The sequence below is a fragment of the Onthophagus taurus genome, chromosome 1 (genome assembly GCF_036711975.1).
Source record: "Onthophagus taurus isolate NC chromosome 1, IU_Otau_3.0, whole genome shotgun sequence".
In the NCBI taxonomy this organism is placed as follows: domain Eukaryota; kingdom Metazoa; phylum Arthropoda; class Insecta; order Coleoptera; family Scarabaeidae; genus Onthophagus; species Onthophagus taurus.
In genome coordinates this window covers 7948140-7965937 of record NC_091966.1, presented here as the reverse complement: position 1 = coordinate 7965937, position 17798 = coordinate 7948140, and the positions used below count along the sequence as shown (strand labels likewise).

Here is a 17798-nt window from a genome sequence, read left to right as displayed (position 1 = left end):
CAGCAACTGATGGTTTTCTATCTTTCGGAGATACAGGCGATTCTGCTTTTATTTCTTTTTCAGCCGGTATGATCTCAAGTTCCTCAACCGTCACCTTCTCCTCCTTAACTGATATTGCTGGCGATACAGGCGATTCTGCTTTTATTTCCCTTTCAGCCGGTGTCACTTCAAGTTCAGCAAGTGATGGTTTTCTTTCTTTCGGAGAAACAGGCGATTCTGCTTTTATTTCTTTTTCAGCAGGTATGATTTCAAGCTTCTCAATCGCTACCTTCTCCTCCTTAACTGATATTGCTGGAGATACAGGCGATTCTGCTTTTATTTCCTTTTCAGCCGGTGTGATTTCAAGTTCAGCAACTGATGGTTTTCTGTCTTTCGGAGATACAGGCGATTCTGTTTTTATTTCCTTTTCAGCCGGTGTCACTTCAAGTTCAGCAACTGATGGTTTTCTTTCTTTCGGAGAAACAGGTGATTCTGCCTTTATTTCTTTTTCAGCCGGTGTGATTTCAAGTTCAGCAACTGATGGTTTTCTGTCTTTCGGAGATACAGGCGATTCCGCTTTTATTTCTTTTTCAGCCGGTGTGATTTCAAGTTCAGCAACTGATGGTTTTCTTTCTTTCGGAGAAACAGGCGATTTTGCTTTTATTTCTTTTTCAGCAGGTGTGATTTCAAGCTTCTCAATCGCTACCTTCTCCTCCTTAACTGATATTGCTGGAGATACAGGCGATTCTGTTTTTATTTCCCTTTCAGCAGGTGTCACTTCAAGTTCAGCAAGTGATGGTTTTCTTTCTTTCGGAGATACAGGCGATTCTGTTTTTATATCTTTTTCAGCCGGAGCGGTTTCAAATTCAGCAAATGATGGTTTTCTTTCTTTCGGAGAAACAGGAGATTTTGCTTTTATTTCTTTTTCAGCAGGTGTGATTTCAAGCTTCTCAATCGCTACCTTCTCCTCCTTATCTGATATTGCTGGAGATACAGGCGATTCTGCTTTTATTTCTTTGTCAGCTGGTGCGATTTCAAGTTCAGCAACTGATGGTTTTCTGTCTTTCGGAGAAACAGGCGATTCTGCTTTTATTTCTTTTTCAGCCGGTGTGATTTCAAGTTCAGCAACTGATGGTTTTCTGTCTTTCGGAGATACAGGCGATTCTGCTTTTATTTCTTTTTCAGCCGGTGTGACTTCAAGTTCAGCAATTGATGGTTTTCTTTCTTTCGAAGAAATAGGCGATTCTGCTTTTATTTCTTTTTCAGCCGGTGGGATTTCAAGTTCAGCAACTGATGGTTTTCTGTCTTTCGGAGAAATAGGCGATTCTGCTTTTATTCCTTTTTCAGACGGTGTGATTTCACGTTTCTCAATCGCTACCTGCTCCTCCTTAACTGATATTGCTGGAGATGCAGGCGATTCTGCTTTTATTTCTTTTTCAGCCGGTGTGATTTCAAGTTCAGCAACTGATGGTTTTCTGTCTTTCGGAGATACAGGCGATTCTGCTTTTATTTCTTTTTCAGCCGGTGTGACTTCAAGTTCAGCAATTGATGGTTTTCTTTCTTTCGAAGAAATAGGCGATTCTGCTTTTATTTCTTTTTCAGCCGGTGGGATTTCAAGTTCAGCAACTGATGGTTTTCTGTCTTTCGGAGAAATAGGCGATTCTGCTTTTATTCCTTTTTCAGACGGTGTGATTTCACGTTTCTCAATCGCTACCTGCTCCTCCTTAACTGATATTGCTGGAGATGCAGGCGATTCTGCTTTTATTTCTTTTTCGGCCGGTGTGATTTCAAGTTCAGCAACTGATGGTTTTCTGTCTTTCGGAGATACAGGCGATTCCGCTTTTATATCTTTTTCAGCCGGTGTGATTTCAAGTTCAGCAACTGATGGTTTTCTGTCTTTCGGAGAAACAGGCGATTCTGCTTTTATTTCCCTTTCAGCCGGTGTCACTTCAAGTTCAGCAAGTGATGGTTTTCTTTCTTTCGGAGAAACAGGCGATTCTGCTTTTATATCTTTTTCAGCCGGTGTGATTTCAAGTTCAGCAAGTGATGGTTTTCTTTCTTTCGGAGAAATAAGCGATTCTGCTTTTATTTCTTTTTCAGCCGGTGTGACTTCAAGTTCAGCAACTGATGGTTTTCTATCTTTCGGAGAAACAGGCGATTCTGCTTTTATATCTTTTTCAGCCGGTGTTATTTCAAGTTCAGCAACTGATGGTTTTCTATCTTTCGGAGAAACAGGCGATTCTGCTTTTATTTCCCTTTCAGCCGGTGTCACTTCAAGTTCAGCAAGTGATGGTTTTCTTTCTTTCGGAGAAACAGGCGATTCTGCTTTTATATCTTTTTCAGCCGGTGTGATTTCAAGTTCAGCAAGTGATGGTTTTCTTTCTTTCGGAGAAATAAGCGATTCTGCTTTTATTTCTTTTTCAGCCGGTGTGACTTCAAGTTCAGCAACTGATGGTTTTCTATCTTTCGGAGAAACAGGCGATTCCGCTTTTATATCTTTTTCAGCCGGTGTGATTTCAAGTTCTTTAGTCACTACCTTCTCCTCCTTAACTGATATTGCTGGAGATACAGGCGATTCTGCTTTTATTTCTTTTTCAGACGCTGTGAGTTCAAGTTCAGCAACTGATGGTTTTCTTTCTTTCGGAGAAACAGGTGATTCTGCCTTTATTTCTTTTTCAGCCGGTGTGATTTCAAGTTCAGCATCTGATGGTTTTCTGTCTTTCGGAGATACAGGCGATTCCGCTTTTATATCTTTTTCGGCCGGTGTGATTTCAAGTTCTTTAGACACTACCTTCTCCTCCTTAACTGATATTGCTGGAGATACAGGCGATTCTGCTTTTATTTCTTTTTCAGCCGGTGTCACTTCAAGATCAGCAAGTGATGGTTTTCTTTCTTTCAGAGAAATAGGCGATTCTGCTTTTATTTCCCTTTCAGCCGGTGTCACTTCAAGTTCAGCAAGTGATGGTTTTCTGTCTTTCGGAAATACAGGCGATTCTGTTTTTATTTCCTTTTCAGCCGGTGTCACTTCAAGTTCAGCAACTGATGGTTTTCTTTCTTTCGGAGAAACAGGTGATTCTGCTTTTATTTCTTTTTCAGCCGGTGTGATTTCAAGTTCAGCAACTGATGGTTTTCTGTCTTTCGGAGATACAGGCGATTCCGCTTTTATATCTTTTTCAGCCGGTGTGATTTCAAGTTCTTTAGTCACTACCTTCTCCTCCTTAACTGATATTGCTGGAGATACAGGCGATTCTGCTTTTATTTCCTTTTCAGCCGGTGTCAGTTCAAGTTCAGCAACTGATGGTTTTCTTTCTTTCGGAGAAACAGGTGATTCTGCTTTTATTTCTTTTTCAGCCGGTGTGATTTCAAGTTCAGCAACTGATGGTTTTCTGTCTTTCGGAGATACAGGCGATTCCGCTTTTATATCTTTTTCAGCCGGTGTGATTTCAAGTTCTTTAGTCACTACCTTCTCCTCCTTAACTGATATTGCTGGAGATACAGGCGATTCTGCTTTTATTTCCTTTTCAGCCGGTGTCACTTCAAGTTCAGCAACTGATGGTTTTCTTTCTTTCGGAGAAACAGGTGATTCTGCTTTTATTTCTTTTTCAGCCGGTGTGATTTCAAGTTCAGCAACTGATGGTTTTCTGTCTTTCGGAGATACAGGCGATTCCGCTTTTATATCTTTTTCAGCCGGTGTGATTTCAAGTTCTTTAGTCACTACCTTCTCTTCCTTAACTGATATTGCCGGAGATACAGGCGATTCTGCTTTTATTTCCTTTTCAGCCGGTGTCACTTCAAGTTCAGCAAGTGATGGTTTTCTTTCTTTCGGAGAAATAGGCGATTCTGCTTTTATTTCTTTTTCAGCAGGTGTGATTTCAAGCTTCTCAATCGCTACCTTCTCCTCCTTAACTGATATTGCTGGAGATACAGGCGATTCTGCTTTTATTTCGTTTTCTGCCGGTGTGACTTCAAGTTCAGCAACTGATGGTTTTCTTTCTTTCGGAGAAACAGGTGATTCTGCTTTTATGTCTTTTTCAACCGGTATGATCTCAAGTTCCTCAACCGCCACCTTCTCCTCTTTAACTGATATTGCTGGAGATACAGGCGATTCTGCTTTTATTTCCTTTTCAGCCGGTGTGAATTCAAGTTCAGCAACTGATGGTTTTCTGTCTTTCGGAGAAACAGGCGATTCTGCTTTTATTTCTTTTTCAGCCGGTGTGATTTCAAGTACAGCAACTGATGGTTTTCTTTCTTTCGGAGAAATAGGCGATTCTGCTTTTATTTCTTTTTCAGCCGGTGTGATTTCAAGTACAGCAACTGATGGTTTTCTTTCTTTCGGAGAAACAGGCGATTCTGCTTTTATTTCTTTTTCAGCCGGTGTGATTTCAAGTACAGCAACTGATGGTTTTCTTTCTTTCGGAGAAACAGGCGATTCTGCTTTTATTTCTTTTTCAGCCGGTGTGATTTCAAGTTCAGCAACTGATGGTTTTCTTTCTTTCGGAGAAACAGGCGATTTTGCTTTTATTTCTTTTTCAGCAGGTGTGATTTCAAGCTTCTCAATCGCTACCTTCTCCTCCTTAACTGATATTGCTGGAGATACAGGCGATTCTGTTTTTATTTCCCTTTCAGCAGGTGTCACTTCAAGTTCAGCAAGTGATGGTTTTCTTTCTTTCGGAGATACAGGCGATTCTGTTTTTATATCTTTTTCAGCCGGAGCGGTTTCAAATTCAGCAAATGATGGTTTTCTTTCTTTCGGAGAAACAGGAGATTTTGCTTTTATTTCTTTTTCAGCAGGTGTGATTTCAAGCTTCTCAATCGCTACCTTCTCCTCCTTATCTGATATTGCTGGAGATACAGGCGATTCTGCTTCTATTTCTTTTTCAGCCGGTGTGATTTCAAGTACAGCAACTGATGGTTTTCTTTCTCTCGGAGAAATAGGCGATTCTGCTTTTATTTCTTTTTCAGCCGGTGTGACTTCAACTTCAGCAACTGATGGTTTTCTGTCTTTCGGAGATACAGGGGATTCTGCTTTTATTCCTTTTTCAGACGGTGTGATTCCAAGTTCAGCAACTGATGGTTTTCTGTCTTTCGGAGATACAGGCGATTCTGTTTTTATATCTTTTTCAGCCGGAGCGATTTCAAGTTCAGCAACTGATGGTTTTCTTTCTTTCGGAGAAACAGGCGATTTTGCTTTTATTTCTTTTTCAGAAGGTGTGATTTCAAGCTTCTCAATCGCTACCTTCTCCTCCTTAACTGATATTGCTGGAGATACAGGTGATTCTGCTTTTATTTCTTTTTCAGCCGGTGTGAGTTCAAGTTCAGCAACTGATGGTTTTGTGTCTTTCGCAGATACAGGCGATTCTACTTTTATTTCTTTTTCAGCCGGTGTGATTTCAAGTTCAGCAACTGATGGTTTTCTGTCTTTCGGAGATACAGGCGATTCTGTTTTTATATCTTTTTCAGCCGGAGCGATTTCAAGTTCAGCAACTGATGGTTTTCTTTCTTTCGGGGAAACAGGCGATTTTGCTTTTATTTCTTTTTCAGCAGGTGTGATTTCAAGCTTCTCAATCGCTACCTTCTCCTCCTTAACGGATATTGCTGGCGATACAGGCGATTCTGCTTTTATTTCCTTTTCAGCCGGTGTCACTTCAAGTTCAGCAACTGATGGTTTTCTTTCTTTCGGAGAAACAGGCGATTCTGCTTTTGTTTCTTTTTCAGCCCGTGTGATTTCAAGTTCTGCAACTGATGGTTTTCTGTCTTTCGGAGATACAGGCGATTCTACTTTTATGTCTTTTTCAGCCGGTGTGATTTCAAGTTTTTCAATCGCTACCTTCTCCTCCTTAACTGATATTGCTGGAGATACAGGCGATTCTGCTTCTATTTCTTTTTCAGCCGGTGTGATTTCAAGTACAGCAACTGATGGTTTTCTTTCTCTCGGAGAAATAGGCGATTCTGCTTTTATTTCTTTTTCAGCCGGTGTGACTTCAACTTCAGCAACTGATGGTTTTCTGTCTTTCGGAGATACAGGGGATTCTGCTTTTATTCCTTTTTCAGACGGTGTGATTCCAAGTTCAGCAACTGATGGTTTTCTGTCTTTCGGAGATACAGGCGATTCTGTTTTTATATCTTTTTCAGCCGGAGCGATTTCAAGTTCAGCAACTGATGGTTTTCTTTCTTTCGGAGAAACAGGCGATTTTGCTTTTATTTCTTTTTCAGAAGGTGTGATTTCAAGCTTCTCAATCGCTACCTTCTCCTCCTTAACTGATATTGCTGGAGATACAGGTGATTCTGCTTTTATTTCTTTTTCAGCCGGTGTGAGTTCAAGTTCAGCAACTGATGGTTTTGTGTCTTTCGCAGATACAGGCGATTCTGCTTTTATTTTTTTTTCAGCCGGTGGGATTTCAAGTTCAGCAACTGATGGTTTTCTGTCTTTCGGAGATACAGGCGATTCTGTTTTTATATCTTTCTCAGCCGGAGCGATTTCAAGTTCAGCAACTGATGGTTTTCTTTCTTTCGGAGAAACAGGCGATTTTGCTTTTATTTCTTTTTCAGCAGGTGTGATTTCAAGCTTCTCAATCGCTACCTTCTCCTCCTTAACGGATATTGCTGGCGATACAGGCGATTCTGATTTTATTTCTTTTTCAGTAGGTGTGATTTCAAGTTCAGCAACTGATGGTTTTCTCTCTTTCGGAGAAACAGGCGATTCTGCTTTTATTTCTTTTTCAGCCGGTGTGGCTTCAAGTTCAGCAACTGATGGTTTTCTTTCTTTCGGAGAAATAGGCGATTCTGGTTTTATTTCTTTTTCAGCCGGTGTGATTTCAAGTTCAGCAACTGATGGTTTTCTGTCTTTCGGAGATACAGGCGATTCTGCTTTTATTCCTTTTTCAGACTGTGTGACTTCAAGCTCCGCAACTGATGGTTTTCTGTCTTTCGGAGATACAGGCGATTCTGCTTTTATATCTTTTTCAGCCGGAGCGATTTCAAGTTTAGCAACTGATGGTTTTCTTTCTTTCGGAGAAACGGGCGATTTTGCTTTTACTTCTTTTTCAGCAGTTGTGATTTCAATCTTCTCAATCGCTACCTTCTCCTCCTTAATACATATTGCTGGAGATACAGGCGATTCTGCTTTTATTTCTTTTTCGGCATGTGTGAGTTCAAGCTTCTCAATCGCTACCTTCTCCTCCTTAACTGATATTGCTGGAGATACAGGCGATTCTGCTTTTATTTGTTTTTCAGCTGGTGTGATTTCAAGTTCACCAACTGATGGTTTTCTGTCTTTCGGAGATACGGGCGATTTTGCTTTTATTTCTTTTTCAGCCGGTGTGATTTCACGTTTCTCAATCGCTACCTTCTCCTCCTTAACTGATATTGCCGGAGATACAGGCGATTCTGCTTTTACTTCCTTTTCAGTCAGACCGATTTCAAGTTTTTCAATCGCTACCTTCTCCTCCTTAACTGATATTGCTGGAGATGCAGGCGATTCTGCTTTTATTTCTTTTTCAGCCGGTGTGACTTCAAGTTCAGCAACTGATGGTTTTCTATCTTTCGGAGATACAGGCGACTCGGCTTTAGCTACCTTTTCAGCAGCTGTAATTTCTAGTTCCGCAGCTAATGGTTTTGTGTCTTTCGGAGATACAGGCGTTTCGGCTTTAACATCTTTTTCAGCAGGTGTAATCTCCAGTTCTGCAGCTGATGGTTTTCTTTCTTTCGGAGATACGGGCGATTCGGCTTTAACTTCCTTTTCAGCAGGTGTAGTTTCCAGTTCCGCAGCTGATGGTTTTCTGTCTTTCGGAAATACAGGCGACTCGGCTTTAGCTACCTTTCCAGTAGGTGTAATCTCCAGTTCCGCATCTGATGGTTTTATTTCTTTCGGAGATACAGGTGACTCGACTTTAACTACTTTTTCAGCAGGTGTAATTTGTAGTTCCGCAGCTAATGGTTTTGTGTCTTTCGGAGATACAGGCGTTTCGGCTTTAACATCTTTTTCAGCAGGTGTAATTTCCAGTTCCGCAGCTGATGGTTTTCCATCTCTCGGAGATACAGGCGACTCGGCTTTAGTTACCTTTTCAGCAGGTGTAATTTCTAGTTTCGCAACTGATGTTTTTCTGTCTTTCGGAGATACAGGCGACTCGGCCTTAGCTACTTTTTCAGCAGATGTAATTTCCAGTTCAGGAGCTGATGGTTTTCTGTCTTTCGGAGGTACAGGCGACTCGGCTTTTACGTCCGTTTCGGCAGGTGTAATTTCCAGTTCCGCAGCTGATAGTTTTATTTCTTTCGGAGATACAGGCGACTCGGCTTTTTTAACTTCCTTTTCAGCAGGTGTAGTTTCCAGTTCCGCATCTGATGGTTTTCTGTCTCTCGGAGATACAGGCGACTCGGCTTTAACTTCCGTTTCAGCAGGTATAATTTCTAGTTCCGCAGCTGATGATTTTGTTTCTTTCGGAGATACAGGCGACTCGGCTTTAACTTCCGTTTCAGCAGGTGTAATTTTTAGTTCCGCAGCTAATAGTTTTGTGTCTTTCGGAGATACAGGCGTTTCGGCTTCAATATCTTTTCCAGCAGGTGTAATTTCGAATTCCGCAACTGATGGTTTTCTTTCTTTCGGAGATACAGGTGACTTGGCTTTAACTACCTTTTCAGCAGGTGTAATTTCTAATTCCGCAGCTGATGGCTTTCTTTCTTTCGGAGATACAGGCGACTCGGCTTTAATTTCCGTTTCAGCAGGTGTAATTTCCAGTTCCGCAGCTGATGGCTTTCTGTCTTTGGGAGATACAGGCAACTCGACTTTAGCTACCTTTTCAGCAGGTGTAATTTCCAAATCTGCAGCTGATGGTTTTCGTTCTTTCGGAGATACGGGCGATTCGGCTTTAACTTCCTTTTCAGCAGGTGTAATCTCCAGTTCCGCAGCTGATGGTTTTTTGTCTTTCGGAAATACAGTCGACTCGGCTTTAGCTACCTTTTCAGCAGGTGTAATCTCCAGTTCCGCAGCTGATCTTTTTCTGTCTTTCGGAGATACAGGCGACTCGGCTTTAGCTACTTTTTCAGCAGATGTAATTTCCAGTTCGGCAGCTGATGGTTTTATTTCTTTCGGAGATACAGGCGACTCCGCTTTTTTAACTTCCTTTTCAGCAGGTGTAGTTTCCAGTTCCGCATCTGATGGTTTTCTGTCTCTCGGAGATACAGGCGACTCGGCTTTAACTTCCGTTTCAGCAGGTGTAATTGCTAGTTCCACAGCTGATGGCTTTCTTTCTTTCGGAGATACAGGTGACTCGGCTTTAACTACCTTTTCAGCAGGTGTAATTTCTAATTCCGCAGCTGATGGCTTTCTTTCTTTCGGAGATACAGGCGACTCGGCTTTAATTTCCGTTTCAGCAGGTGTAATTTCCAGTTCCGCAGCTGATGGCTTTCTGTCTTTCGGAGATACAGGCAACTCGACTTTAGCTACCTTTTCAGCAGGTGTAATTTCCAAATCTGCAGCTGATGGTTTTCGTTCTTTCGGAGATACGGGCGATTCGGCTTTAACTTCCTTTTCAGCAGGTGTAATCTCCAGTTCCGCAGCTGATGGTTTTTTGTCTTTCGGAAATACAGTCGACTCGGCTTTAGCTACCTTTTCAGCAGGTGTAATCTCCAGTTCCGCAGCTGATCTTTTTCTGTCTTTCGGAGATACAGGCGACTCGGCTTTAGCTACTTTTTCAGCAGATGTAATTTCCAGTTCGGCAGCTGATGGTTTTATTTCTTTCGGAGATACAGGCGACTCCGCTTTTTTAACTTCCTTTTCAGCAGGTGTAGTTTCCAGTTCCGCATCTGATGGTTTTCTGTCTCTCGGAGATACAGGCGACTCGGCTTTAACTTCCGTTTCAGCAGGTGTAATTGCTAGTTCCACAGCTGATGGCTTTCTTTCTTTCGGAGATACAGGTGACTCGGCTTTAACTACCTTTTCAGCAGGTGTAATTTCTAATTCCGCAGCTGATGGCTTTCTTTCTTTCGGAGATACAGGCGACTCGGCTTTAATTTCCGTTTCAGCAGGTGTAATTTCCAGTTCCGCAGCTGATGGCTTTCTGTCTTTCGGAGATACAGGCAACTCGACTTTAGCTACCTTTTCAGCAGGTGTAATTTCCAAATCTGCAGCTGGTGGTTTTCGTTCTTTCGGAGATACGGGCGATTCGGCTTTAACTTCCTTTTCAGCAGGTGTAATCTCCAGTTCCGCAGCTGATGGTTTTTTGTCTTTCGGAAATACAGTCGACTCGGCTTTAGCTACCTTTTCAGCAGGTGTAATCTCCAGTTCCGCAGCTGATCTTTTTCTGTCTTTCGGAGATACAGGCGACTCGGCTTTAGCTACTTTTTCAGCAGATGTAATTTCCAGTTCGGCAGCTGATGGTTTTATTTCTTTCGGAGATACAGGCGACTCCGCTTTTTTAACTTCCTTTTCAGCAGGTGTAGTTTCCAGTTCCGCATCTGATGGTTTTCTGTCTCTCGGAGATACAGGCGACTCGGCTTTAACTTCCGTTTCAGCAGGTGTAATTGCTAGTTCCACAGCTGATGGCTTTCTTTCTTTCGGAGATACAGGTGACTCGGCTTTAACTACCTTTTCAGCAGATGTAATTTCTAGTTCTGCAGCTGATGGTTTTCTTTCTTTTGGAGAAAGAAGTGACTCGGCTTTAATTACCTTTTCAGCAGGTGTAATGTCTAGTTCCGCAGCTGATGACTTTCTTACTGTCGGAGATACAGGCGATTCGGCTTTAACTACCTTTTCAGTAGCTGGAACTTCCAATTCCGCAGCTGATGGTTTTCTTTCTTTCGGAGATAGAAGCGACTCGGCTGTAACTACCTTTTTAGCAGGTGTAATTTCAAGTTCCACAGCTGATGGTTTTCTTTCTTTCGGAGATACAGGCGACTCTGATTCAACTTCCTTTTCAGCAGGTGTAGTTTCAATATCTGCGGCTAATGGTTTCCTTTTCTTCGGAGAAACAAGCGACTCGACTTTATCTTCTTTTTCATCTGGTGTTGCTTCAAGTTGTCTTGGTAATTGTTTTCTTTCCTCCGAAAATACTGGAGATACTGGCGTTTCGGCTTCTTTCGTTAATTGCAATATTACTTTTTTCGTTGATGGTAAAACTTCTTTAAGTTTTGGGATATCGCCCTTTGTTTCATAAGACTCTTCTGTAGCATATTCTTCAACTTGTTTCGTTTGCATATCGACTAGATCTGACGTCATTTTTTCTTTTTTGAGTATGTTTTCCTTTTCAAACCTTAATATTTCTTCTCTTATTGACAGTTTCGGTGTAATTTCAATACCTGTAACTTGTGGTTTTTCCTCTTTCTTATGTGTCATTTTTTCCCACGCTGATATCTTATCTTTTACCTTAGTTGCTTTTATTTCTGCATCAGAGAGTATTAGTTCGCTTTCGGCCACTTTTTGTTCTTCCGCTAAGATAAGCTTCACGTCTTTAGTTATTTCAATTTTCTGATCTGGTTCGGCTACTACTTCGATAATGCCTTTAAATTCCTCTTGAGTTGTTGCGTCTTCTGTAATTATCTCCTTCTTTTCGAATATCACAATTTTATCTTTACTGACTTTGACTAGATCTTGTGTTTGTGTACGAAGTTCATCACGTTGCAAATATTGTAATGGACCGATGTCTTTCATAGCCATTTTCTCCTCAATCCTATCTCGTGTAAGTAATTTATGTGTGATTGTTACTACTTCTTGTTGTGTCTTTGTAATAGTATCATCTTTTAATAATTCAGATGTTTTAATTGATTTATCTAAAACCTCTTTCTGAAGCATTTTTGGAGAAAGAACCACTTTTTCACAAACCGGTTCTTCACACGGTACCTGTGGTTCGATTGATTGTGTTGAAAGGTCGATGTCTTCATGCGTTGTTTTTATTCGATGTTTAATTTCTTCGGTGGTAATTGTTTGCAGTGAAGGTATCTTTGAAGGCTTCGGTAAAGATAATGATAACTTTCTGGTTAATATAGTTTTATCTTTAACCGTGTGGTCATCTGTTGGGGAAGGACTTTTTGAAATAACAACTTTTGTGCATATTGGTTCTGGAGAGATTTCTATATCTTCACAAACGTGTGTTAATGTTCCATTAGGAATAATATGAGAAACCTTTTCGATAGTAGTATCTTCTTCCTTTGGCGATATTGACTTCTCTTCTTTAAAGCTTTGCATTTCAACTTTTGTAACATCTTTTTCAAGCGATTCTTGGAGTGATATTGATTCATCTTCAGGAGATTTAGTTTTTTGTAAAGTAAGTAACTCTTCCGGGGTTAATTTCTTAGTTTCTTTTATTGGGGATATATCTTCCATCACAGGCTCATGATCCTCGATGCTTATCATTCGCTTTTGAATTATTAGTTCTCGCGGTTTTTGAATTTCCTGCAATTTCTCATGTGTTTCAATTTGTTTTTCATCGAAATGTTTCTTTTCAACCTCAACACTTTCGCTTATGTCATCAAACAGTTCTTCATCTTGTTCAATTTCAGAAATATCTTTAATTTCCGACTCATCCTCATCAATAGTTTCACGCTCAGGACTTTTATCATGTTTGCGTATAATTTTTGTAACATCCGCGATTTCATGTACTTCTAAAGTTGGTTCAAAAGTTTGTATCAACTTTTCTTCAATCTCAAGTACAGATTTTTCTCTGTGTTTTACGTCTACTGTTTCAATTTCTTCCTTTTGTTCTTCCTTAATAACCTGTAGATCTTTTAGTTGATCACTAGATATTGATGGGAGGATGGTTATTTGTTGCCCTTCTGGGGTTGGTGTTAAATCTGGTTTCATTTCTTTCACGTCTGCTTTTATCTGTCTTGTTGCTTCCAACATTTCAGATAAAACTTTTCTTACATCTGTAGGTTTTACGCTCATCAATTTCATATCTTCTTTATATATTCGCGTTGGTCTAACTTTAACTTCCTTGACATCAGTAGGTGATGCGGATGCTATTTTTGTAAACGCATCTATTTTCTTTTTGATACTTATTTTTTCTTGGGATTCATCAATAACCGAAACATCGGCTTCGTCTTTTCGAGGCGGCTCTTTTTCAACGATAGGTTCTGAAGAATCTTCTTCAATTAGCGATTTAGGTTTAGTTGATTTCTTAACGGGGGTCCCCTCGGCAGATTTTGATATTAAATCTTCAAACATTTGTTTGGCTGCGCGAACCGTTTTATACTCCAATTCAACTTCGATTACATCATCTTTAATTTCTTCTTTAATTATTTCCCTCTCTTGAGATTGTAAAGAAGGTTCATCAACCGTAGAAACCATTTCTGGTTTGATGTCGGGTTTAGGCTTTGCACGTTTATAAGGCGATTCTTCATCGCTTTCTTCGTGATCAGATTTACTAAATAATCTTTGAAGTTGCGCGATCTTAGGCCCAACTTTTTGGGAGGTATGAATTTTTTCTTTCGTTTTTATTGTCTCAGATATAGCTCGATCTTCCGCGTCGCTATCGGAGGTTATGAAATCTTTTTTATCGGGCAAATCGAGTTGTTCATCTTCGAAATGCGCTAAAGTCTCGGTTGATCCGCGTATAACTTCTTCTTCTTTTAAGCTGGATAACTCATCCTCGGAGTCAACAATTTCTCTTTTTCGACGAATATGGTCAAGATGGAAAGTAATTTTTCCTTGTTCTTCTATTTGTTTAATTTTCGCCTTTACATCTCCAGAACCTCGACGTTTTGTTAATATGTCTTGATCTTGCTTTTCATCAATAGGAAGTGCATCTTCTTCAACTCGAATTGGACTATTAGAAGCATCTTTCATGTCTATTTGATCAGTTAATGTGCCAGCTTCTGAAGTATCAATATGTGATAGTTGCGCAGATTCTGGGAAATCTATGGGGCTGGTAGCTATATCGCTGAATTGTATATCACCATCAACAATTGGGGGCAGTTCATCGGCTTGAATTGGGCTTAATCCAGCATCTGTTAATTCACCCTCTTCTTGTTCGACGTCTGTGTGAATATCAGATACGAAACCGGTTGTTTGAAGACCCTGAGTTAACCCTGGGAGTATTTTAATTGAACTCATCGTGTCTGTAGTACCTCTAGTTATGGAAATACCCGTATCAGTGGCGTGATGAGATAAACTATCGTCTGGAGACTCGCCAGTAGCTTTTTCTGTGCTATCATAACGAAATACCTCTCGTTTTCCGCTAAAATTCACTGTCTCTTCTTTCTTCTTATGGACCGCGTCTGGTTGAATTATATAATCATGTTTAATTTTATCTTCAGATATACTATCTCCTGTTCCTGCGGTGGCAGTCATACCAACATCAACCTTTTCAGAAGTTTCCAAACCAGTGCTATCTTTTCTCGTTGTGATAACAGATATATGCGATTGAGAATGAATAGATATTTCAACGTCTTTAGTACCATATAAAGTTAAACGACTTTCAGCCGTAGCTGTGGCTTCCTTAGTATGTACTTCTTTTCTACCAATTACTAATTCTAATGTAGGCAGTGGATGAGTAAGTTCAGTTAACGATTCTAATTTATTTGGTTTATCTAACGGAGAAGTGCCTCGTGTGGTAAAATGTGATCTAACACTATCATATTTTCCTTTAGTTTGAGAAAATTTGATGTGTTTCATTTCTTCCCCTTTATCTACAGTACCTGAGATTTTGATAGTTTCAGTTTTAGTCTGATCTGAAGATCTTGTTGCCCCATCTGCGCGAAGATCAGATGTTCTTTCGAAGGTAATTCCTTCATCTTTAAATGTGATAGTGCTTCGTTGCTCGGTGGTGTCACCTTTTCCTTTTCCTGCTCCTCCATGTAGCCTTTCCACTAATCGAGCGTCCTTTCTTTCCCAATCTTCTGGTCTTGTGGAGTCTTTAACACCTTTCTCAACTGGAGACGAATAAGGACGAAGTTTTAAATCGCCTGGTCTTTCAGTAGTGAAAGTTTCCGGTTCTTCTGCATCTAAATCTTCCGTAGAAGCTAGCCTTTTGCGCTCTCCGGTAAATAACCGCATTTGATTTTGATAATAATCCCTGATATTGTCGTATTGAGTAACATCAACTTCAATATCCCCAAGCGAACGTTCAAGCTGGTACCTTCCCAACACAGAAGGTCCACTGAGGTGTTCATCGGGTGTAGGGGTTTCGAGTTGATCCTCGCGAAAACCGTCGGTGTCCAACGAGTCATCATCATCTTGCGGGGATGCTGTGGCTGAACACAGGTAATGTAAGGGATTGAAGGTTTTTACAATTGTGTAAAATGTGTAGTGTCAACTTTTTCATAATAATTTTTCTGGTAAAAGCGTGCAATAACAACCCGATATTCGAATATTTACATCAGAAAATAAATCACAGTTCTTCATTATACCACTCTCACTCTCAAATGATGTATGTATGATGTCTGAGTGGCGGTAAATGAACACGGGTGGATAAATTGTGTGAGGATAGGGAAAACGAAGGACGCCATCAGCCTTATCCGCACTCAAATATGTCTTTTCCAACATAAGACAAAGCCAGCATTCCGCTCTACTGCGACGGGTTCTAACCGTTTTTAAGCAATCCCGTCAAAAAATACCCAAACTAGCACTAATCAGTAACAGCAAAAAAAATCTGCTTCGAAGGGAAAGCAGCAAAAAGGCACTGACCTTAATATAGCCTTTGCTATATGGCGTCCAAGGCCAAGAAATTGAACTCCTGAAAATCTTTGTTCGTAGCTAATTCGATCATTTATTTTATAAAATTGAATTCTCAATAAAAACATTTAAATCAAGAAGATTTCATTTTTTAATAAGCTTTCTACTGGATACTGCGTCAAAGTAGCTACGAACTCCACTCATGCACAAATATATACACTTAAATCTCTCGATAAATTCCTACTCAAAAAAATGGAGTTTGCAATCCCAAAAAAAGCTCATTTCTTTTCATTTATTTTAAGCAGTGGGTCTTGGCAACATTGGGACTTGTTTGGGAAACAGATAGAAGAAATTTCTTTTTACTCAAAATATTTAAAATCATTTATACACGAATGATTTGAGCAAAAAGACGAAGTGGTTAGTGAATTAGTGAGTAGTATTTTGTGTGAATGAAACGATGAACATCAAGTTTCGATTAGTTGTTTATTGGAAACTCTAAACAACTTATCGACGAAATGAAAATACGTTTTATTTTAAAAATATAGATACATAATAAAACTTATTTTCAAAAATAATTATGCTTGGTCACAGACACACAACATAAACATAACGAAGAGCTCTATACATTTATTTTCACTGGGAAAATACTTGCTGTAGAAGATCCAGCATCCATCCGGTATAAGGGGGCATGCAATTTTTCTGTACAGTGTGATATCGGTGATTACAAAACAAAAATAAAGCAAGTGTATAGAATACAAAAAACGAATGGAATAACATAAAAGTATAAAATATAGGCAGAAGCTGAACGAAACTTGAAAAGCGGTTTTACAAAAGCTTAGCTCGAAAGCTATTATAACGCTCGACTACAGAAAGGTGATAGATTCAAATTTAATCAAACCACAGTTTTGAAATGTGTCTTGAATGTATCGCTTGACACCTTATGATTTATTTTCTGTTAGTTGGTTCCGTTAAACTTTTTCTGTTAATTTTATCATATTAGTAAAAGTAAAATTCTGCAAAAAGCATGTTGCGTTTAAAGCTTTGTTATTGAACACATAGTTGTTTGTGTTAGTGTAACGTGAATAAGGACTTCTCACAAAGTTACTATAATTAATTTAATGGCGATATTAACACTTATTTTATAGCAACTTTGTGCAGGTTTAAGGTAACAAGGGAATGAATCTTGTGTAATACACATTTTTTCGATGAATATAAGATTTAGCTTTACTTCAAAACCAAATAAACACATTAATAGATTAAGAAAGTTTTGGTTGGCGAATCTTATATTCTTCAAAGTTCTAATAAAACTGTTCTAACTTTTTTTTGGTTGCAAACCCCACGTAACGTGGCATATCAACGAGTTACGATCGGTATATGACGGCACGATAATTCGACAAAATTTAGGTAATAATGTGATCGCAACTTACCCTCTCGAATCCTTAATTAATTTTTTCAAACACACACTGTTTTTAAAGAAACGATTTTAACCACGGTCGCGAAAGTACTAACTGTTTATGACGATACCCACCGCGAAGTAACCGCGGTAATCTAATATACAGGAATTACGAAGCCGTACAGGAAGACAATAGACGCATTTTTTTGTGTAATCCAGGTAATGTTTCAAAAATAAATCTATAGAATGCATAAATACATTAAAGATTTAGTTAAAAATAGGTTGGAAGAGATTTTAAATATCTTCAAAACAAAAATGTTGTAAGATTATTTAGTTAATATTATAGTAATTAATATCATTGAAATTGAAATAACTCGATTACACAATAAATCTAATTAATAACTAAATTTGCAAAAATGTACCGATTTCAATTGCAATTTAAATGTTTACCCCAGCCGTAATTATATACAGCGTAATTTAATATTCTCAACTTGTGGGTGTTCCCCATAACGACCTTGCACCGGTGCCTCGCATTTTTTTGCGGTGTTTAATTTAATTTAAAAAATAAGGTCGGTAACGTACCGATGTTGATATGCCACATTTCCCAGCAGACATACTCCACAATCGAGAAACCCGTTCATTAATGTGTTCTCTTGGCATGGAGTATGTTTCTGGTATCCCTACTAATCTATCTTAAGCGAATCTCGTGATTGTTGGTAAAATAAATCATCCTACCTTGCATTGCGGCTGCCTGTTCCTTGTAAATAAAGTCCGCTGGACTGGGTGGTGGTGTTTTCGAGAGTTTTGGAGAATTCGGATCCA

The 17798-nt window shown here is 39.5% G+C and overlaps 2 protein-coding genes across 9 annotated transcripts in view; both read right to left on the bottom strand.

The window, feature by feature from the left end:
* Nucleotides 1–17702, bottom strand: part of LOC111414889 (titin-like) — an 86082-nt gene extending 68380 nt beyond the window's left edge. For 5 of the 8 annotated variants that reach the window (XM_023046356.2, XM_071196177.1, XM_071196186.1 and 2 more), the window contains exon 1: nucleotides 1–17692. This exon is cut by the window's left edge. In XM_023046356.2, the coding sequence (XP_022902124.2) occupies nucleotides 1–14965 (14965 nt within the window). In that variant the 5' untranslated portion in view covers nucleotides 14966–17692. The other 3 variants (XM_071196188.1, XM_071196192.1, XM_071196190.1) reach the window with 1 other exon arrangement.
* The window catches only part of LOC111414851 (ankyrin-3-like), a 12222-nt gene continuing 12088 nt past the window's right edge, over nucleotides 17665–17798 (bottom strand). The window contains exon 6 of the mRNA XM_071195653.1: nucleotides 17665–17798. Coding sequence (XP_071051754.1) covers nucleotides 17665–17798 — 134 coding nt within the window.